Raw genomic sequence first — 22,961 nt, forward strand, 5'->3', positions numbered from 1 at the left:
GCCTACATAGTAAATGTTACTCCTTGCACTTTTCTACTCGCACTTCAACAGTTTGATGGCTCCAATTGCTGTACTTAACTCGTTATTATGCTGTACTAATCTCTCGCATCGTTTCATTTGCATGCTGCCAAGACCGACCTTCACGTATCCTGTGACCCATAGAATATCACTACTGCTTTCTTCGTACTGACTTCCGTACTAATTGCTACTGATTGTACCCTTGCACCATCCCAGTAATATTGTACCAGCTTCATTTTGTACCCTGACATAATCGTACTGCCCTGCAGCGTCAACTAAGCCTGCATTCTGGGCCTGATTGCATGAATAAGTGTCAATAGGTCAACGAAGACTTCCAAGCTCTAAACGTCACAAAACATGTCATTGAAGCTTTTTATGGGTATATGTTTGGAGATTTGAAGTAAACTGTCGCTGGTCACAGAAGGGATGTCTTCGCTGTGCTGGGATCTTTACATGGATGATACGACTGTTATCTTACAAGTGCTGTAGTATCCAATAAGAAGGCATGTGCATGATCCATGATCTCCAGCGGGATGTCTTTCATTTGCACGTGCCCCGTATGCTGCATAATTAGTTTGACCTGTATTGCCAAATAGTGCTGAAACTGAGGAAAACGAAATGAAGAAATCCAGCTTGTTTATGTCAATTGTGTTGCATAACACCTCGAAAGCTCCAATCTTGGGATCGAATGGCATATTGAAGTCCTTCACCGATAGCCCAGAAAAGAAACCATCTGCTAAAACCATGGAGAGCAACATGCATCCCCCAAGCGGATTCTGAAGTTCTCCCACCAATGCTTTCATGTCGGGCTCGCAGAGGGCATCAATCGCATCGATGCGTAAATTCAAGTCTGCTAGGCTCTTGAGGTATGCGATGATACGCTGAGATGCAATGTCTCCCCTGCGCTGAATTCCAGCGCACCCGGAACGCGAAGTCAGGACGATTTCCTGGGCGCCATTCTAATGAATCGACTTAGTGTGAAACAAATAGATTCAGTGAAGAGCGTAATTCTGACCTTGTACATCCACTGGGCAATCTGAAGCCCAAGGCTGCCGACACCTCCCACCAGTATATAAGCCTTCTTGTCGCTGAAAAGATGTTTCTTCACATGGATGGGATCACCAGGCTTGGTAGTAATGATCTCACTGAGACTGCGCATGGGGATCTTAAGCTTGTTGCCAGCTATATCTGATCCAAGACGAATAGCGTGGCCAATTAACCATGGGTCACAGGCAAGCAGCGATTGCAAGCCTTTCGTCGGATGCTTCCATGGGAATGTCTTCCCATTGGCTGTCAAGAGGCGTGCTAAGAGGTGGAGTGTTGCCATGTCTCTGTATTCAGAGACAATTAAATTGAAATGGCCATTAGGGAGGCGGCCAATTTCGGAGTCCGTCGCATGTTGCATTAGAGTAGTAACACAAAAGCCCCGGAGAAGGTAGAGTTGAACAATCTGGATGCCAGTTTGAGAATCTGCGTGTGTCACCAGAATCTCTCCACGAAACCTTCCAGGGTTCTCAAAATATGTAGGACCAACAGCAAGGACTGCTATAGCAAACACGAGAACAGCAGGTGCCGTCGATATATCAGCATTCCAAGCTACTGGAGCATCTACCATGCTATCCAGTGGCGATACAATGATATTTCCAACAGGGGAAGTGGATATTCCCATAATGCCTTTGTGCGAGCTGTCCAATGAGCCAATAAAGGTCCATATCTGATCGTCCGATCGGCTGATACGTTGTACATGCACGACAGCAGAATGATCATCCAAAGAGGGAGATGAGCAATGAACAATGACCGACTTCTCAAGTCGCCACGGTTCGTCGAAGTTGAAAGGAGAGACCTTCTTCGGACCCTCGCAAGGTGTTATTCTTGGGACATGTACCAATCCGGATGTGTCCACCACAAGCTCGGTCTCCACCTGGTGCATCTTTGATACAACTTCAACTGCCCGTCTTATGCTTTCATCGTCCCAACCTGAGTCGAACACTATCATGCGAATTTTCCATGAAAGGTATTCCTTCCGCAAGGATCGCACGAACCCAACAGCCTCGTCTCCACCCGGACCAGTGAGTGCTGTAAAATAGATGGTACAGGGATTTGTGGCGTCCTGTGCAGATAATATCCGCTGAAGTTCCATCTCTTTTCTGTGTTCGTAAACTATAACGTTGAGTAAAGGGGACAATAACGTTCCATCATCTGTGCCGACTAACGCACTGTGACTGGCATGGTCTATACTAAGGAACAAAAGCACTGGTACCACGTAGCATGTGTCAAGCTACCAGGAGCTCTTGAACTTGACGAAGACCTTGTGCATCGAAGAGCAGCGCACGGGCGTGCCAGAGAGGGTATGTCGAAAAAGAGGGTGATCTTCTTGAGCCTCGCATCAAGAGTGATGACTTTGGATGTCAGCTGTAAAGGGCAACGGGCATCAGGGACTTCAACATGTGATAGTTGTGTAGGTTGGTTCGAGACAAATGGATTAGTACCATCCGAGTCCTCATCTGTGCCGCAAGCAATGCGCCTATGTGAGGAGGGTCAAGGGAAAGACCACCAAGTTCAATCGGTGTTGCATAGAAAACAGGTAGGACCAAAGTAAACGCTATGTAAAGCAGGTTTGTGGTAGCATAACTTGTTGTTACCCTCAACACTTTCGAGGTTAACAAGGCATGTAGTGAAAGTGGCTTTGATTGGGCTTCTCCAGGATCAACATTACTCGATGTCTGGCGAAGCTTTTGGTATGACTGTCGGAAGAATCTTTCTTTGATTAGCTCCCAAAGCGGTGTCCTGGTAGAAACGCTCTGACAACCATACTTAGTGTGATCCAGAGATGAGTTTTCAGTATCACGCTCACCTCTTTGAGACGAAAATATGTGATTAGCCAAGCTATCGATATATAAAAAAGCTGAAATAGACCATGGCAGGAGATATGGATAAGTTTTCAGGAGTTCTGATCGCCCAAAGATGTCAGGGAGTCTGTCTGCTGGTCGGGAGAGCGATCCTCCAATGAGTGGTCTAGTAGATGCCGTGAACCTCAGTGCGAAAGAAAATGTACTGCATACCTACCCAACTGTGTTTCCGATCATCCATGGAATTCGTATATAACCGTATGCCTCAGGCGTCAGTAGTGTCCATCACCAAGGTCTTGAGGACACCATCACTCGAATCAAATGCTCCGCAGAAAACACGACTGGTCAAGGATATTGTGAGGCGACAGGTTGAGTAGTACTGTCTGGTGCTAGATGGCGAAGGCAAAGGCGTAGGGCAGTGTGAAACGCCCAGAGACACAGAGGGTGTCGAAGCACTTGGAGGCTCGGTGGGGGAGGAGCGCTGGAGTGTGCCAAAGGAGAGATCGAAGAAGAGAACGAGAAAAAGCACGGGCTGCAGCCACTGAGCAAGCTTAGGGTTAGGGTTAGGAGTTCGCACCTGCAAGGAATAATTATGAGAGCGCCCGAAGCGAGAACAAGGCAAGTGTACAGGGCAGGAGCCAATGCCGATTGAACAAAAGCCTGGCCAGCAGTGCTGGTACCAGGCAGATCTGCATGTTCTGCACTATAAGATTTGATGTGAGAGTACCATCTGGCAGAGTGCGGGTATTTCGATGGCTCCGGTGCCGTGAGCAAGTTGTAAACGTGGACGTCTGCCTGAGAGGGTGTTATTGCGAACGGCTCGCAGGACTCCAGGAGAGTGTGTGAGGCAAAGCGAATTTGGGGGGGCAAGTCGGAGAACTTGTACATCTCACAGTACTAGTACAACTTGCTACACCCGAACCATTGGCGTCCGTGCCAGCTTCCAAGCCGCACTGTATGTATCGCCTCCAGTCCGGAGCTGAACAAGTCATATATTTGTACGTGTGTACATACATGATATTGCAGCATGTGCCGATCTAGCATCTGACCGGTCTTGGTGAAAATTTCAGTTGTAATGCACAACCAAACATTGGCTTCGGTTGATGCAAACAACACGTAAATAACCCCTACCACTTACCACTAACCATGCCTTGCACTTGCGACTGACAATTAATAAGCGTTCATCGATCCATTCTTCTCCTCTGGCATCCATCTGGCTTTCATAGGTGGACTTTCGGCTGCTCTGACGATTTCTGCGTCGATCGAGAAGGCTTTGACGTCACTCTTCTCGAAGCTGCCAAGTTCCCTTGGTCAGTACATATGATACATGAGCATCGGTATACGGAGTCACTAATACATAGTTGTACCAGTTATCATATTGGTGAGAGCTTGCTCCCGTCGATCCGCCCCTTCTTGGCATTTATTGATGCGGAAGAAACCATCAAGAATTAAGTCACTCTCGTTCATCGTTCATCGTTCATCGTTCATCGTTCATCGTTCATCGTTCATCGTTCATCGTTCATCGTTCATCGTTCATCGTTCATCGTTCATCGTTCATCATTCATCGTTCATCGTTCATCGTCATACTAATATCGATCGTCCATTCCAGATACAGATTTCATTGCGCTGAACCCAGACAATGGGTCTTGGAACGTGGTATGTAATATATTGGGGATATGCTCACTGTCTCATCGTTTCAAGAAAGTGACGCTAGTCAAGCGAATCTCAGAGACTCAGTCCATCTGGACGATGTACTACACTTTCCCTCCCCCCGTTTCTCCGCGTGTCTTCACTGTGTTACAAACAATACACTTTCGCGAGTCAGCTCCAAGAACTGGGTATGACTACTCGAAACCTGTTGATCGTCCTCTGATATAGAGCATTTAGTTTGGATGTCGAACTCATTGAATGCCCATTGGAAGAGCCCGCACATCACCGCGCCCGTCGCTAGTCCAGGAACAGTTCCCGATCTTCCACAACGACGCTATCATAACACCAAAGCTAGAAGATATATCCAAGTCCACCCAGAAAGCTTCTGCATCTAGTACTGGAGTCACGGAGGACGATGGAAGCATATGTGCAGCTGACTTCAAGTAGCAGATACTCGACTCCTGCACTATTGCTGGTGCTGGTGCTTGCATGTCCGTTCCTGAGCGTGTCGCTTGTCACCATCTTGCGCCACGTCAACAAGGCTGTTTTATGTTTCGTTTCCGGTTAGCACCTTGGATTCCTTCAAATTCCCCTGACTCCCCAGAGGCGCCGTGTCTCAGCTAAAGAATCACGGTCCTCATATCACAATGCTTAATAGGGTATACATGTATCACCCAGTAGTGCTTCAGTAACAATCTCAGAAACGCTTATATTTGTATCTGTATGTCCACCTCGGCGAGTGAAAGCGAAGGCAAGCTCCTCCACAAGCATTAACCAACTTCAGCGTCCCAAAAACTCATCAAGTATACCTTGCATCATTAAGCTACGCATGCATGAACGTGCTTCGTGCACCTTGTAATCACCTTGAATGCATCATCTGTAGGCCACTTGTCGTGAGTCAGCTGAAAATAAGGTAGCAGTTCATAGGACATTGCATGAGGCAAGAAGACGAATCGAGTATGGATTGCTAAGGAACTGAAGCAGTGCGCTGTCCCTCGACTTTTCTCTCGCGCGCTGCCTAAGCAATCATATGAATGATTGTCGTCGCATAGAGAGAAAAAAAGGACCAGTGGTTGGTGCAAGTGGGCAGCTAGTGCCAGTAGAGATATTTATCGATTTAAACATTATCAACATGTATAACAAATCACTTGACTAAATAATACAACTATGTCTCCTTTAAATCTACTTCGGAACACCCAATAACTTCGATCAATACCTTCAAGAAAGTGGTAATAAATAAAAGCAAATTTCCCTGGTCTTTGGAGGGCACCAGACAACCGTTAACTCCACCGAGTATCACACACCACTACCAGTCGAAATTTCCACGCGCTCCTGGAAAGCGATTGAGGTCATACCAGTTGCTGCGTCAGAATTGGCCACAAGCTTAGCGTGGTATTCTCGAACACCAAGGATCAGGCATGGTCCCAACACAAACATCTGCACGACCTCCAAAATCTGAAGAAACCCATAAATAATCAGGTTGTCCAGGGAATCGGCCTATAGAAACGATAAATTGTGGTAGCGTGCATAGGCAAGTGAAAGATTGACATACCGTGAAGAATGTTGGATAGAAAACAAGAATGAGAGAGAAGCAAGAAACAGCAACAAAGCTACCACGTCCGATCCATTAGTGGAAAAAAGGAACAATAATCACAATATGAGCTTACCTCGCAAAGTAAACTGCGTGAGTTTTCATCAGCACCGTGAAACAGTCCTCGATAATGCCTCCTGCCGAATGTTGTCGCAATTCACGTAAGTGTTTTACCGCAATCCAGAGTGCGAGACATAGCACGATTCAGAGGACCTCCCATGCAGTGCCGAGAATCCAAGTAATCAAACCCAGAAGTGCGATATCTTCCAAATAGTTAAACTGGCAAAGCATCTGTGCAGAAGACTCACAGTATCTGTCAATGAGAAAGTTGGAACATGCACTATATGTCGTTGTTCAGAATAAACACGGACGGCGAGTATGAGAGTAGGGTGAAGAGAGGAAAGGAGAGCATACTTCTGACACACGAGGCCGAAGTTTGGAGTCATTTCCGCAAGGTCCTTGATCACTATAGCACGATTGTCCTAGAGACACACGCAGGAATGTATGAATAGGAATGTAGAGACCGGGGTGGATGGGGGGATACATTCCATGAGTCGCCTGTGCAAAAACTGCTTGGTTGCTGAGGAGCGCTAATGTAGCAGCATCTCGCAGAGCGGAAGGGTCTGAGGTGGAGTGCTGATGAGCACCACGGAACACGTTGTGTTGTTGCTGCACACGAGTAATGGCCGGGTGATGATTGTCTCCGGTAGGGAGAACCATGTCATAGAGTTGCTGAGTGTTACCGAGCGACAGGTGAGGAACGTGTGCCGGACCATAGGCAAGTCCTGTTGGGCTTGGGACCAACGGTTGTGGAGGGTAACCTCGCTGAGTCTAACAATAGGTAGATTGAACTCCATTCGCCGGGCGTCCTTGGAGACAATGGTCAAGGTCCACGGAATTCGCCGTCCATGTACAGTTGTGCGAAAACAACGGCGATGCAGGAAAGACCTTTCACTGGAATGGTTGGCGGCATGAACCTGCATCACCGTGATTAGCAGCTCTCAAAGATATACTGATCTCGTACTTGGCATCCGAGGGCAACGGCATATGGAGGTCGAATTCGCCTGTTGGAAGAAGTGTTGCTGATGTCTTCATTCGGAAGATGTCTAGGCCTCTCCTCAGCTCGGCAAGGCAGAATTGAGGGAGACCAGTTTAGGGCAAAGGGAACGAGTGTGTCCAGTGGGCTTGATGTTGCAGTCGAAAGACTGGCAAGAAGACTGCGATCAGATGCGAGTGCTAGGCCATTGAGAGACTGTGCGAGTGCCTTAAGCGAGCGTGCCGCAGTGTAAGTGATGCGAGGACAGGTGAGGGAGCGAGGGGACACAAGGGGGGACGAGCAGATACATCAGACGACCAACATTGTGCAATCTCATTCCAGCGTGCTGTTGTCATATCGGGTGTCGCAGGACGGGAAATGTCTTCTCCTCTTAGAATTCTTTGAAGAACTACGATGTCGTTCATATCATTCCAAGGAATGACCAGTGTTAACACCTGCGCACAGGCGATCATGTTAAAGGTACGTAAGTTTTCTGGATCTATAAATCTCACATGAAACATGACGCGACCAAATGAATAAATGTCGGTTTGCGTAGTTGGTGCACCATTAGCAGGTTGGTCATGTACCTTCAGCAACTCGGGTGCGATCCATCTGATGGCACCAGTTCGAACATTTGATCCGAATGTGCGGTCACCTAAACGACCACTGAAAATTGTCGCCAGACTGAAGCCTGTTAAGCGTGCTATGTATTCTCCTTCCTTGATGTCAACCAGAACGTTAGACTGGAACTCTCCGTCAGGAAAGTTTTATGTCAAGAAGATGAACGAACACTCGTAATGTTTCCATGTACCATATTCGATCCATGAACTGATGGCAACCATATCAGTAAAAGCAAGCTTAAAATGAAAGAAAGACGAACGATAGCAAAGGCCAGACACCACATTATGAAGCTAACGACACAAAAATGAGGTTGAGATACAGAAGTTATACCTAAACAAACTACTCACCAAATTTAGCTTCGACCTAATGTTCAATGCAGCACCCTGTTCCGCGATGAACCGGAGCAGTGTACCGCTCTGTAACCATGGAAGAACAAGAGCTGGAGACGGCCCAAATCCTGCTGTCGTCCCAAGCACGGGAACGATGTTGTCGTGTCTGAGGACAGCCCAATTCTTAGCCACGTGTCGAAATCTCTATCAAATTCAGATCAACGATAAGCTGTAAATGACAAAAGAATTAACGAATTCTCACTTGTAAATCCAGCTCTGATAAGTGAACCTCGATGACTTTTACTGCAACCTGCAGCACAATAATCAATAAATATATCATCAATGTTACTAACATTGTCCGACCATCATAGGACCCAACGGCCGTCTCCATTCGCATTTGCAAATTATCCCGATATCACCTGCAGCAACCAGGTCAGTCATCGTACCGACGATCTGACCTGTCAGGTCCACCAGCCCCTGACTGGCGGGAACCTTAGATCGTCGACCCTGCCAGTTGTCGGTCCTAAACTGATTGATGTATTGAAGAACTTTCGTGGCCCTTGGGCATTGACCCGCCTCCCAGGACCAGCATTTCTGAATCAAGTCCCAGCGATCGTCGAGGATGTTTTTGGGACGTGCATGTGAGACTTTATTCGATAGCGCGACGCAGATTTGAACATGTTGCTTCTCTTTCCATGGCATATCCCCCGAGACAATCTGAGATGAGAAAACTTAGGATAGAGCTGCAAAAACAGAGAGATCGTACATAGAACATGATACCACCAAAAGAATAGACATCACTCATGAAAGTCGGTTTTTGAGGATTACATTCCAGTCCAAGGACTTCAGGCGCCCGCCATCGAGAATCGAAATTGCATTCGACAGTGGTCGGATTCAACTGTAAATCTGCTTCTCCTTCGATTGTTGCAAGACCGAAATCAGCCAAACATGGATTCCCTGAACCATCTATGAGGACATTTCCCTGAGGCCTGGGAATGAGTGTAGCATCTGCAGAAAGACGACCGTACATACGGGGTGAAGGTCCCCGTGAACAACATTCATTGATTGGACTGAATAGGCGTCAAGAACGAAAGGGAAGACATGGTAGAAATCGACAAACAATAATCGAGGCCAGCAGCAACACCCTTGACCTAGTAGCATGAATTCTTGTTGGATATAATTGATGGTAATGTTGAGAAGAGAACTCACCAATGCAACTTTGGCAAAAGCAGTAATGATAGTAGTTTCTTTGAGGTAGACAGATAACGTTCCAGATGGCATCCACTGGGAGACGAGAGCCGGGAACTTGGATGAGGAATTCACGTATGCGAAGCCAAGTAGCGGAACAATGGTCTGGTGTTTCAGTCTAAGCCACACTTTGAGTTCTCGACGTATTGCCTACATAGACCATTCAGCAAAGTAAAAATTGAACCCAGACGACTGACATTTTCAATTTTGTCCGTAGCTCTCGAAGGGTCAATCTTGAAGACCTTCACTGCGACCTGATGATGGTTATTCATTAGATGGGTGCAGATTTGTCGTTTAACGTGTCTTTTGATGTGGATGTGGAATCTGGATGCGTTAGAGGCGACCATGTAGCAGTATGATTAATGGGGTGGATGTATGTTTTTTTTGACGCCGGAGAAGATACAAAGAAACAGAAGGTCTTGAGGTGAATTCTTGTCGATTTTCAAAAAACACAAAGTACCGACTGAAGGGGAGTCCTCGTAGTATATACAAGTTTCAAGTATTAGGCTCGGTTCTAGAAGAAGCTAATGCTAATGTTTGAATCCAAAGTAGACGGCGTGAGTGCATATCGACATAAAGACTAGAATCGAGAAGGGGCTGGATATCTGAGAGAAAAGATTGAAGTTGAGTGTCAGTAAATGGACAATGGGACTCAGGAACCTCGACATGGGATAGATCAGAATCAGGATGATTTGATACAAATGGATTGGTTGAATCACCGTCCTCGGGATTATGAGTATTGTGATGAGCCAGTAGACGCTGGTCATCCAAGTCATTCCAGTCAATGCCATAGCTGGCAATATCTTCTACCTCCTGGTCCTCAGCCGACTCAACAAACACCCCTCGATGGCCGTGCTCAATGATACCTTGGATGAACATGTCATGGGGCGACCGATGGGGCTCTCCACGACGCCCGAGAACATGGTGATTCCACGAGGCTGCCCACTGGCCTGCGTCGTCATTGATCAAAGGGATGAATAGGAAATGAAGTAGCCACAGGTGTGAATCGTTGTTCACGTTGAGGTTGTCGTAGGCTTCAAGAGTCTGAAAAAATTCCTTCCACTTCTGCCCTAGGCCGTTTGTCACATCCACCCAAAGACGTTCAATCCGGATGTTGTGAACGCTCCTGCAAATATAATTAAAACAGGCTAGCATGTGGAAAGCTCAATGATACTTACCTGCCCCATATGTATGAGCCACGCTCAATTCCTCGTACCTCTTCCATCCGGGCAGCAACAAGTAGATTTTCTGTCCCATGGTCGCCTCTCACTCGGCTTGGGTATCCATGGATCATAGCAATATCTTCAAATAAAGAGAGCACAGTTGCGGAGCGGTTGTTATTACTGACACGAATTCCTAGAACATAACGAGAGAATCCGTCAATGAAGCCATGGATGACTAGCTTCCAGCGGATGAGACCTGCAAATAAATTAGTAGCTTTATTACACCACATGTACACAACACACCATGCTGTCCATCGTGATGAACAAGGGCCATGGGGCCTGGTACAGAATAGCTACGGTGTTGGATTCGCCGTGGACCAAATGTCGCAGGAGATGGACCAACAACTCGCAGATATGATACTTCTATACGACTGCGAGGGATGCGGTAACCAAGCTGCAAAAGATAGCCATCACGCATCCGTCGTCCAAAGGACGGAAACTGCTGATGGAGTTCCAGTATCAATCTATCAAGTTCAGCATCTGAAATTGTGGATAGATCACTCGAAGATCCTCGATGGTATATTCGGTTGATACTACCATCAGGCTGCTGCTCATCCACATATACTGGAGGTCCAGGAGAAGAAAGGTTGAATTCAAGTAGTCGACGACGTATGGTGCGGGGATGACATTGATAGAGTTCAGCTAGGCACCTCCTTGATACCCTTCCTGATGAGAGTACAGCAAGATCAGACGGAAGAATGTGAATGCTGGGTCTTCCGACAGTGCCTGTATGGGTATGACTTCCTAAGTCGACAGGGCTGGCATCTGGTGGATCAGATGATATCGTGGTGGCAATATCTAGCTCTTGAATCATGCGATCCACACTGGCTTCAATGACATGTCTTTCCGCAGGTGGGATGATGTTCAAATGCTGAGATAGCTATCAGATCACGTCCTAAGTTCTCGTAATGATACCACAAGTAGCTACACCTGTTCAATAGCCTCGAGGAATTGAAGGCAGACAGCCTTTTGAGCATTCAAGCGACCAATGTCACCAAGCTGCGTTCTGAGCGTGACATGGACTCTCTCACCCAGTTGCGTGAAAGAATCGTAGATGTTTGATAGTTGAATTGCATCAGGCATGGCCCTCAGCGAAAAATGGACCTAATGGCTTCGGGGTTGGCGGGTTGGTCGTGATGATGTAACTTAGAGACAGCCTGGAACTTCCCGATCAGGCGCTGAGAAATGTGAAAATGAAAGTCACAAGGGAAAGTCGAAAGTCAACGCCGAAAGTGAAAGCCAAAGTCGAAAGCCAAAGTGGAAAGCCGAAGTCGAAAGTTGAAGTCGAAATCGAAAGCCGAAGTCGAAGTCAAAACTCTTACAAAGCAATGTGAAATCTTTATTTGGAGATGAAGAGTTTCAAGGAAAATCACGAAAACTTTTTGTCCGCCCAAGTCCGTTATAGAATGATGGCCTCGAATAGATGCCGGGCTAGATAAGGCATTGAATGACGACGACACAAAAGTATATCATCGGGAATTAGATCGCTGATTTTGTTATTCCGTTTTCATTTATCTAGATCAAATTGACACACATATTTGGTTCAAGACGATCGTGAATTCTATCAGAACGGACTTCTTCACTCATCAAATTATAATACAGGCAAACATCACTGTACCGTGAAATATGTATACCAACAAGGCTAGCTATAGTAAAAGTAGCGTTGCCTAGAAGAGATTCAGGGCTTCAAGTCGAAAGGCATCGAGTGCACCCAGAAATGCTTACCTTCAGCATTGAAATACGTAGTTTGAGTGATAGATAGGCGTATCGTTCTCGGGTGGGGTCGGGGTAAATAAAGCCTAGGTCCAGACGCAAATCGATGATTGAGCAATTTTATTGATGCTTGAGGACGGTGGACGCGTGAGCGTTGCTGTATCGATGGTCAGCCTAGCATATGTCGTCGAGAGTAGTGGGATGGGGTAAATAACTTAACTTACAGCTAGCCAATACTAGACGCCCTAAATAAGCCGCCTCCAATGCTAATGTCAATTTCTCTGGGAGGTGCAGAGTCCGTCTGACATTCGAATGCGCATATTAGCGCGGGTGCATAACAACAGGTATTATCGGGTATTGTCCGATGAACTTCACGCACAGGTCAATTTTCGTCTTCCATAACCGATGCAACAAGAGGGAGTGGTACAGATGAGGCTGAGTTCCGGAACGGCCTTTAAATTTCAACCCGTTGCTTGCAGAGCTGTGTTCATTTTTTGACTGCGCAAACAACGAAGGTAGCGCCGCGGGCTTTGAATTTAGACAAGCCTTGGCGTTGCACATGGAAACGCCTCTTTCGTATTAGTATGTTTGGTGCGCTTAATTCATTGTGCCCAATATCATGTGCATCTTCAGCATCCTGCCTTAAAACGCTGAGATCTTCTCTGGACTTTTGTTTGCAAAGCACCGCAACTGTTTTGTATTTATAGCAACTAGGGCCCCTACACATCCTACAACCTTCAAAGCGCCTTCGAACTTCGACCTTTGTTTCCGTTTCTCCATCGACAGCTATTCTCAAGCCTCAATTCATCGCCGTAATTTGATGTTGCCACGGGTAACTATATCATAGCTTTCATGTATTTAACACTGGATGGCACTGATCTGTGCCAACGCTACATGGGAACGACGGGTCTCACTCTTACAGGATAAGTGTTTGCTGAAACACGATGCCATCGAGATGAGCCTCTACAATCAGACATCAGGCTTCTGGTGCGTTGCTTATCGTCTCCCTTGTGAAATTTTCAGCATATATCTGGTAGTAAAATACATCACCATGACATCAAGCTCATGATGCATTGAACATAGTAAGCTTTGCATCGGATTTGCTCTATGATTACCATCGCTCCGTTTATCATTCTGATATGATCATCATAGCCTAATGATTCGAGCGTACCAGGCGACAGATGAGGTGAGATATATTCTCTGTCACGGTTTATTGTCTGAGTTCCGCAAGATGACCCTTGTTCCATAAGAGTAATCGGGGGGCTGTTACGCCTCGGGCTCAGCCAGCGATGCTGAAGAGTATGTAAATACATGTTTCTCGCGTATCATACTCTGACCTGTGTTAGATCGATGACTACATGATTTCATAGGAAACTCTTGAATTTTGGCAAACTCAAAGCAAAAACACGCAAAAAATCGTGTTGGAAATAAATTGTCGACACCACGAGCGACTGAAACTTTGCTAGTGTTAAGTAGTCCTGTGCGTAATACTGATTTGGAAATCATCCTTGATTGCCGGCTTTTTGTTTGATTTCGCACCATTTCATCTGATCAAGGGTTTGAGGCGTGATGAGATTTCCATTTCTATCATGCTGATTTTGGTGATACAAGAACTGGACGGTGGCATATCTAGCACGAACGCTATCGTCATACACCACTGACATTCCCCACTCGCTCACCCATCCCTCGAACATGACTTATGTCTCAAATGATCCCAGTTGGTGGCCATTTCTCAGTTACACTATTTTTTTCAGCTATTGGACAGGTTCGTCGCATTAGGATGTCCAGATCTAACGTTGACATGCAGTTTTGCAGTTGCTGCTGGCGTCGTGGTGATATATGATTGGGGTAAGCAGAACAGTGTCCGAAAATCGCTGATATTCTCATGATATTTCCAGTCCTAACACTGAGACAAGAGGTACGTTGATGTTATCGCTGGAGCAGCCAACTCACTAACAATGGTGTCATAGATTGAACTTATCTGGGTGAGTGGCAAGAGCCCTGTATCAAAAGAAAACAAGAGCATGCAATGAATTCGCGACAGAGACAACGATGGTCTCTCATGACCGTGCTGTATTTGATTGTTCGTACTCGTGTTGTGCTTTAGCGTGGTGGGCATCTTGTGCTGACTCTCCAATGTTCCAGATACGCTATATTGGAATACCATATTCTGTGTATGTGTCAATATCAACAACTTTGCAGTGTGCTAATAGCTCATCTCTGATAACTAGTGTTTATCTTCTGGGTATGTCTTATATGCACTGTGTTCCATTTTTCTGACCAGCGGGACACAGCAACTATGCCATCGGTATCGCTGACAGATGCAGTGAGTATTCTGCAACCATCTCATTCCCATCCAATCAATACGCTCATATGTAGGGGTGAGTGGGATTCAAACCAATGAACTTGGCTCCACATAATGGCTCAATAGGTGTCGTGTGATTTATGGTGTTTCGAATTGTATTTGAAAGATTAGTTAGGTCAACTGGTATCACTACTGGAACGGTGTAGCTACTCACCTATGCTTGCACCAAGTGGTGAGTCGAAATTTGCGGAATGTTACAATGGTGAGCTCGAGCAAGAGTTCGCGGAGACGGGGTTAGCAGGAGAGCAGGGCTAGGAAGGGTGCAGAGTTGACAGGAAAGGAGAGCTAGAGCCTGTGCGGGGCGGGTGCAGAGACTTAGAGTGCGTAGAGACAAAGGTCAGGGTCTCAGGAGGTTCAGGGTACGAGAGTACATAGAGCACACGTTATACGTAGCCAGCATCGCGAGGTGGCAACGCATCTTCATTCTCTTCAGAGTGCAAGGCTGGCGGGTTCAACGCCTAGCAACTGACACGGTCCTTCACGCCCACGGTACTTGATGCCAGATATTGAGATACGACATAATCTGTGCAAGTGCCCAGACAACTAATTTCTACTGGTGCTCGAAGTTTTGCACTGAAATGATGAAGAAGTGAATGCGAAGTCTGGAGCCCGGAGAAGAAAAATGAATGAATTTCGCCGACTCAACTACTCATCGCGATGGAACACATTGTAAAAGTTCTGTGAATCAGGAAAGTAAAACTAGCGTATCTGACCTCAGACAGCTGATAGCTCGAGAATGACGAGTTCCCTGATTATCGTCTGTCTGAGCACAAAAAATAAGTGCCAGCGATCGTAAGATTGTGCGTCAGGTTTTTATTCAGGTCATTGTGATCTGTTGATACCCATAAGGAAAGTAGCACGTCTGTCAGCATGAGGCATCGAACCTGATCATGACATGGACTCAACTGTTGATGTCATTGTCATTGATCACTGTCAACCGGAGTAGCATGTCAGTTCAGACAGCTGGTCATGCAATAATCGTGCTCATCCATCTGTAACAGTCAGCGAATGGAGAACAGGGGATTTAAAAAGAAAATAAAGATTCACAGAAGCCTAGATGGCCGATAAAGGAATGGTTCTTCATGGAGATCACAATTTCCCTATCGTCCATCTGGGATATCCGTATAGATGGACTACGGGAAAAAAGTGGGTCGCATGGAGTCAGAGCATATACTAGACGACAGCCCATAGAAATGCTTACCTCGAGCGTTGAAATACATGACAGATGGGCTGATCGTTCTTGGGTGGGGTCGGGGCAAGTATAGGTCTAGACGTGGACCAACAATTAAGCGAATACCACGACAGGGACCAGGGGAGGAGTGTTCAAGACTGGGAAACGTATGGACGAACAAGCACCACTTTATGCACAGGGAGTCTGAAAGAATCATTATCATGTCGACTCCCTACACAAAAGGTAGAGAATGAACGTACGTACGTGGCTCTAATTCCGATGCTGCTGAGAGGTGCGAGAATATTTGAAAGTATAATGGTGCTATGCTCGAGGTCAGCGGACGAATGAACACTGATATATCGACGGTCAGGCTAGCATATGTCGCCAATAGTAGTGGGTAACAACTTACAACTGGTCAAAACCAGACACCCTAAACAAGCCGAGACTCTCCAACAGCCGTACCAATTCTTTTGGGGTGCAAACTCCATACATTGGAAGGCAAGTTGTCAATTAAACGTTTTGGAGCGGGTGAAAAGGGTTGAAGCATCTTCGTAGTGTACAAAGGAATTCAAAGTCCAACTGAGCACAGTAGTTACTACACCGCCGAATGGCGCCAATGTCTGACAAACATAATTTTCCGGCTGCTCCCGCCCAACATTCACACATGGTTTGCCGTATGTCAGCTTGAATTGAGTGACAGACAAATAGAACGATGCTGCTCTGACCTACAGCGCCACATGTCGCTCACATGATTCGTCAAACGTCTGAGCAATGTTTGACCGCCACAGTGCAAGTGTTGGCTACAAAATGTTCCCACAGCGTCCAATGTCGGATGTTCCTTAGATGTTTGACAATATGCTTGGGGCAGCACTCTACAGACCATGCCTCAGCATATGGGCCATGCCATTGGGACTATAGGGTTTACTATCGAGCAATGCACCATTGCTTTGTCATACAGACAGTACCGTACAGTCACAACAAATATTAATATCATGAACGTGATGGCATTAAAGAGTGTGTGAGGGAATTACAGGCAAAGACAACGAGAATATGTATGTAAGTACTAGACTACCACATCAACTTTTCATGGATCGCTCTTTGCCAACCAACAGTGACTGAATCCAAACTCGGAGCTAATGAACCGCTGCCAGGGAATAGTTGGAGGTCTTGCTGAAGACATTTAGGGTTCTGCATGGGTACAGGTTACCCGTGCGGGTCGCGGGTATGGGTACCATTGGGGTACGGGTACGGGTTGCCTTTTGTGGTACCCATACCCTCACCCGTACCCGTACCATGGGTTGACAACCAAAAATGAGATATATTGCTACCTACTACAGTGCAGGGAGAACTCCGAGTCTGAAACTATACAGCTGTCAAACCCTAACTAAACAACCCCATATCGCAACTGAAACCTTGTCACGCGAACTAATACTCAACATGTTTGAGACGGCAGCAAAATGGGTCACGAAAATGACAGAGAAGGCTAAGGTGGCGCTGCAGACTTCCAGCAAAAAACGGAAGAATGATACAAGCAGCATCAGTGGCGGCCCTAATGAGCCCAAGAAGGCAAAACCTAACCCGCTCAGTGGAAATTCTAAAGATAGATCCACAGAGCCACTCTCACCTTCACCGCCGACATCGGATGTCATCCAAGTCCCCAAGCCCCAGGTCGTGCAGTCGCATCGGGCCATCATTCGAACTGAAGAAGAGGAGGCTGCGATGTATGAGGATGCCATTGATATCAGCGACCAGGGCAGCAGTGATGGTGATGAGCCTTTGCACAAAGAGGAGAGTGCGAAGGACGAACTCAGTGAGCTATATTGATTTAAAGATTAATCAGTGTTAAGCATATAATAGCGAGATTAATGAAAGATTGGGTCTCACCTGTGTACGCATTCTTCTACCCAAAACCATGCATCGTTGTCATCAGTGGACGGCGTGCACACGAGTTCAAGTGCTGTGCAAAAGGGTGCCAAGCAACCACTCGGAGATTTCTCGACAAAAAGGATGCACGATCCACTGGAAACATGCGCAAGCATGTGAGGGCATGCTGGGGTGAAGATGTCCTTGCAGCCGCCGACGATGCAAAGGATGCAAATGAGGCCCGCACAAAGATAGTTGGAGGTATCCTGCGCAATGGGTCAATCACTGCGTCATTCGAGCGCAAGGGGAAAGGAAAGATTACATACTCTCACCGTCAACATACGAGGGCTGAAACAAGGTAGTATGGTCTTCATATTAGCGCATAGCAGCTGGTTTGACATCAATGACAGGGCAGAAATAGTTAAGTGGGTAGCGGAGAGCCTGCGACCATTTGAAGTCGTGCAAGACAAGGGTTTTCAGTCCCTTATGAAGACTGGAAGACCGGAATACTACATACCATCGCCAGCAACTGTATCCCGAGATGTTCGACAAGTCTTTGTACGCACGCGTGAACGTATCGCTAAGATGACAAAGGTTAGATTAATAATTACAATGATATCCAAAAAAATAACAACGCACCAGGAATATCCGGGGAAACTCAACTTTACAATGGATGGTTGGACTGCCACGAACCATCGGGCATTTGTGGCTGTTTCAGCACACTTGGAACACAATGGGAAGACACTAAGTCTTCCATTAGATATCGTCGAAGTACCAAAGGTTTGAATCACTCACGGATCATATAAAAACCATCTTGCTGATCCAGGTGCAGTCTCACACTGGCAAAGAACTCGCAGCAACATTTGCAAAGGTCCTAGAAGATTTTGGTATTTTAGACAAGGTGAGTAAATGGCCTGGGGGACATGATTCGGATAGACTCACCAGTCATCCACAGATCCTCTGCATTACATGCGACAATGCCGCCAATAACACTGTAATGGTGGACGACCTCGCAGATATTCTTCCCTCCTTCCCTGGCACAGCGAATCATACCAGATGCTTCCTGCACACAATCAACCTGGTGGCGAAGTCGTTGATCAAGGAGTTTGATACGACCAAGAAAGATGCAACTTGGGCACTCGACGATTATGGCAATGACACCAGTGAAGATTCGGAGAGCGATTGGCAAGAGGATGATGGTTTGAATGTGGACATTGGTGATGTAGACAATGAGGAAGGATGGGTTGATGAAGCAAATTTGCTGTCCAGTCATGAGCGCAAGCAACTAGAGCATGATATACGTCCGGTTAAATTAGTTTTAGTGAAGGTGAGTTAGAATGGATTGTGCACCTTTGGGACTAATAGCCCATTATGTAGTTGCGCAAGGTTGCTTTTAAACTGATAAACTCCACCACCATTCTTCTCCCTGCCTGGCATGAGGCTCTCCGTTCGTTGGACATGCCTGTCACTCTCATGCCTCGAGATGTTGCTACCAGATGGAACTCGACATTTGATATGTTGAAGTACACCTTGGAGCATCGCAAAGCAGTCGATGTTGTAATGCAATGCCGGGACCTGGGACTCCGCAAGTTCGAGCTGACAGATGAGGAGTGGGAAATTGCCGGCCAGCTGAGAGATGTGCTAAAGGTGCATAAACAAACCAAACAAACCATGGTCGCTGAATGACTAATCATGGATGACTCAAGATTCTGAAGGATGCCACACTTTTCTTCTCGCGCTCTACACCGAGTCTCGCCACTGTAATCCCGGCGATGGACCTCATTGACGACAAACTAACAAGCTACTTGCAGGACCACAAATATCTGCCGGCAATTCGTGCTGCTGTCTGCCTAGCTAAGAAGACTGTTAACAGGTACTATGAACTAACCGATACATCTGAAGTCTACCGCATCGCTATGGGTGAGTTTTTTTGCATGATATACTCGGTCAATTACTAATCATTAGAATAATAGTCCTACATCCTCGTCACAAGCTATCTTACTTCAAGAATGCAGGTTGGGAGGACGAGTGGGTGGACACAGCAGAGGCCCTTGTACGTGATGAATTCGAGCGATCCTATGAGCACACAATCGTCAACAATGACTCGACGGACAATGAGGATAATGGACTTGGAGTTCCCGAGAAGCTGACGAAGGGAGATTCATCCATGGTATGTTTTTTATCAATTTCTTTGCCGGTACTGATGCTATCATAGAGCAAGAACATATTTGATCATCTACCAGCCCTCGCACCACCAAGAGTGACTGATCTCCGCAATGAGATAGACCGTTATCTCAGTGCTGATGTGGAACATGTCACTGATGCCATCACATGGTGGCACAAACACCATGGATCTTTCCCTTGTCTCTCGCGAATGGCCCTTGATTATTTAACAATCCCTGGTACGTCTCATTTCTCGATGCATTACCCACCAGTACATTAACCAGGCGTCTGAGTCAGCTACTTCAGTTGACGTTGAACGCTTGTTTAGCCGGGGCCAACTTTTACTCTCGCATGTTCAGTCACGACTTTCTGTGCAGTCAACACGTGCCCTGCTTTGCCTCAGATTGTGGAGCCACCTTAATCTCGTGAAGAGTGAGGATATCATGAATGCCAGCTTGTTGCCTGATCTCAAGGGGGAGGAGGAGGACTTGAAGGATGGGTGGGACTGTATTGAGATCAAGTAGCTAGTCCTTTCGTGTCGTAGTATATTATATCAATTTTGCAAGATATCTGTGGGTATACCCTCCGCGGGTACAGGTACGGGTCTGGGAGTTTGATACCCGCAAAAAACCCGTACCCTCTGTGAGGGTATGGGTTTTTGGCGGGTATCTGTATGGGTATGACCTCTGGTACCCCGGGGTTTACCCATGCAGATCCCTAAAGACATTCGGTGAAAAATCTGGAAATGAAGTTGAGAATTAGCGGTGTCAATTTTATCAATTAAAACATACTGTTTGATATAATCAGCGCGTGCTTGAGGAAACGCATGCTTTTGTCGAGCCTCCTCTTTAAGCTTGTCAAGAACCTTATCAAGGTACTCCCAATACTGGCTAAAAGACCAGGTGCGCTCCTCCTCATTGTCATTATCATCCTCCCCATCCTCTCCAAGTCCATGGCTCGCACTGGCAGTAGCACCAATTGGTATGTTATTGTCACCACCTTCATCAGTCTCAGGCTGGGGCTGCGGGCTTGGACCTGTTGATGCTTCTTCGGGTTGAGCGCTAGTAGTCTTCTGGCGAGAACATAATGTTCGGAAGTCAATTAGGAGAGATCGCTTATGAACATAGAGAAATAAGTTGTTGAAAGATGTTGATCGAAGAATTACTTACCATGAATGCGATCCGGGCCCAGTGCGCCATTGTGAGCTCTGTGCAGTTGCCTGCAAGACTGCGGGCCAGTGTGCTTAGATCTGAACATTTCTTGATTGATGCAATAAGCTGTTACTGACGACATCAGCCTAGATGCATGATGTAGTCACAATTGGAGACATCACCTTCTGTTTCATATTTCCCTGCTGTGCTGTCAGTATCTTCTTCATTAGTACATCAAGCCGATCCATAGCATCAGAGTCCTGCAGTGCTTCCACAGGGATTTTGAAGACCGATGGATTTTTCTTGGAGAAATCCTAAGTGCGCTAGCTGTTCAAGTGAAAAGTAGTAGCTGGAAATGCCAATGACGCACATAGATTTTTGCTGAAAGATCAGTGACATATGCTGTCAAATTAGGTGACAGTAAGCATGCACGAAGGCGATCAGCTAAGGAACACTTGTACATAATGGTAGTTAGCGCACGTATGGCTGTGAAACCAATGATGGAGTGAGCGTTACCTCAAAGTCCAGCGATTCGAGCACCTTGGCTGCTTCGGCTGCTTGAACCTTCTTATGAAAGCACGACAACTCAGCCATGAGCTTGATCATCATCAGTTTGATATCATTGATCTAGAACATAGAGCCGCAGCAGATCACTTAGTCCTCAGGCATTAAATGAGAGTTCTGCAACTCACAGTAGCAAATTCCTCTAAGCTGTTTTCAGGTAACCCTTTGCTCCTGCAGACTTCGGCAGCATATGTCTTCAATCTCTTGACTTCTTGCTGCTCGGTTTCCAATGAGTTTGTGCATGGTCATATGAGGCTACCTTGGTGTGGCGACAATGGTGATGATGGGGGCAACTGGTTGCGCCGCGTAGGTGTAGTAGCAGCTCCTCCATGAAACACAGGACTCAGGAGAGTCACAGAGGGTGATGGCTGAGTAGTGGTAGTTTGTCGCCTGAATCGCGCTAGATATGACATCACTCCTCGTCAAAACTGCCAGGGCCCAGAACCACTTGGACGACGGGAATAGAAGTGGTCAGCCTGAGTGAGAACAGGGATGGATACATACATTTAACTAGACCCAGAATTTACGCAGTACAATGGCATGCCCCATGCATGCATGCAAATTACACAGCTCACAGCCCAACACAGTGCGTTGAATGTGTCCATTGAATTACGTTTCAATTTGCGAAGACGTCAAAGTGGTTGCTTGAAGGGCGTGGGACAACATGTTCACAGCTCTCGCAGTTGAATCATTTGCACAAAAAGACTGTCAATTTGCTCGTTATCAGCTTAGATTATAGTATTATAGATTATTCTAATTCACAAAATGGTCGGTACTGCTGGCTGCTCTCGATCCGCCTCCTGTGGAATCATGACGCCTGTTATCATTGAATGAAAAGTTGCCCAATGATCCCAGATGTTGCTGGACAGGGCCTGGAGGTCGGAACTGATTGAACTGAATACCAGATGGATAGTAAGAATATGGCAGTGGAACGCCCATACTCGCAGGAGGATGAGGATGGGCGGGAGGTTGGTATTGATGCGGTGGCAGCGCAGTGAAAGTTCCGGCTGGATAAGGATTCGCCTGAGAATAAGCGTGGAATTGCAGTGGTTGTGGGGATTGAAAGATGGGTCCAGGGGGAGCAGCGCTGTTGAAATGTAATGGTTGTGGCAGCTGAACAGCAGGAGGAGCTGCAGCAACCGCATGCGCACCTGAAGCTGCCTCAGCTGATGCAGAAGCAAAGTGGGGAGGCTCAGCAGCTGAGGCTGCTGTCATGGTTGTCGCTTTCTTCCGAGTCTGAGCCTCTCTCTTTCTCTTTCCAGCCGGTGTTACAAGTAACATCGGCTACATGGCCCCCCTATCATTTTTCCCCTTTGTCCTCGCCTTCGTATGCCTCCGGCTCGTACTTCTCTACCGACTATCCGTTGACTGGATCCTCGGGACCTTTCCTGTCCCTCGTCCCCCTC

At 46.7% G+C, this 22,961-nt stretch overlaps 7 protein-coding genes across 7 annotated transcripts; 1 reads left to right on the forward strand and 6 right to left on the reverse strand.

Annotated features, from left to right (window-relative positions):
- Window positions 1–578: 578 nt before the first annotated feature.
- F5891DRAFT_1250301 (KR domain-containing protein) lies at window positions 579–2,213 on the reverse strand (the record flags this gene model as incomplete). The annotated part of the gene is made up of 2 exons (XM_041369880.1): window positions 1,034–2,213; window positions 579–977 (listed from the first exon to the last, which is right to left on the reverse strand). Coding segments are annotated over exons 1-2 (1,524 nt in total), but the record flags the coding sequence as incomplete, so codon positions are not given.
- Window positions 2,214–6,462: 4,249 nt separating this feature from the next.
- F5891DRAFT_959402 (uncharacterized protein) lies at window positions 6,463–6,933 on the reverse strand (the record flags this gene model as incomplete). The annotated part of the gene is made up of 1 exon (XM_041375655.1): window positions 6,463–6,933. A coding segment is annotated over one exon (471 nt), but the record flags the coding sequence as incomplete, so codon positions are not given.
- Window positions 6,934–6,991: 58 nt separating this feature from the next.
- F5891DRAFT_959361 (uncharacterized protein) lies at window positions 6,992–7,248 on the reverse strand (the record flags this gene model as incomplete). The annotated part of the gene is made up of 2 exons (XM_041375652.1): window positions 6,992–7,085; window positions 7,133–7,248. Coding segments are annotated over 2 exons (210 nt in total), but the record flags the coding sequence as incomplete, so codon positions are not given.
- A 96-nt stretch (window positions 7,249–7,344) lies between these two features.
- Window positions 7,345–9,483, reverse strand: F5891DRAFT_959353 (kinase-like domain-containing protein; the record flags this gene model as incomplete). Its single annotated transcript, XM_041375650.1, has 5 exons — window positions 7,345–7,599; window positions 7,657–7,887; window positions 7,935–7,972; window positions 9,215–9,245; window positions 9,313–9,483. Coding segments are annotated over 5 exons (726 nt in total), but the record flags the coding sequence as incomplete, so codon positions are not given.
- Window positions 9,484–9,837: 354 nt separating this feature from the next.
- On the reverse strand, window positions 9,838–10,567 carry F5891DRAFT_959394 (uncharacterized protein; the record flags this gene model as incomplete). The annotated part of the gene is made up of 2 exons (XM_041375654.1): window positions 9,838–10,468; window positions 10,521–10,567. 2 exons carry the CDS (start codon window positions 10,565–10,567, stop codon window positions 9,838–9,840), a joined length of 678 nt encoding a protein of 225 aa, XP_041221550.1.
- An 8,625-nt stretch (window positions 10,568–19,192) lies between these two features.
- On the forward strand, window positions 19,193–19,892 carry F5891DRAFT_959346 (uncharacterized protein; the record flags this gene model as incomplete). Its single annotated transcript, XM_041375649.1, has 3 exons — window positions 19,193–19,324; window positions 19,384–19,597; window positions 19,651–19,892. The coding sequence occupies 3 exons, from the start codon at window positions 19,193–19,195 to the stop codon at window positions 19,890–19,892; spliced, it is 588 nt and encodes a 195-aa protein (XP_041221551.1).
- Window positions 19,893–20,557: 665 nt separating this feature from the next.
- F5891DRAFT_1193605 (uncharacterized protein) lies at window positions 20,558–22,770 on the reverse strand (the record flags this gene model as incomplete). The annotated part of the gene is made up of 8 exons (XM_041367777.1): window positions 20,558–20,579; window positions 20,632–20,954; window positions 21,010–21,117; window positions 21,174–21,305; window positions 21,362–21,445; window positions 21,508–21,618; window positions 21,684–21,770; window positions 22,318–22,770. The coding sequence occupies 8 exons, from the start codon at window positions 22,768–22,770 to the stop codon at window positions 20,558–20,560; spliced, it is 1,320 nt and encodes a 439-aa protein (XP_041221552.1).
- Between the last annotated feature and the right edge of the window lie 191 nt (window positions 22,771–22,961).

The sequence above is a fragment of the Suillus fuscotomentosus genome, assembly GCF_016647785.1.
Source record: "Suillus fuscotomentosus strain FC203 chromosome Unknown F5891scaffold_60, whole genome shotgun sequence".
NCBI lineage: Eukaryota > Fungi > Basidiomycota > Agaricomycetes > Boletales > Suillaceae > Suillus > Suillus fuscotomentosus.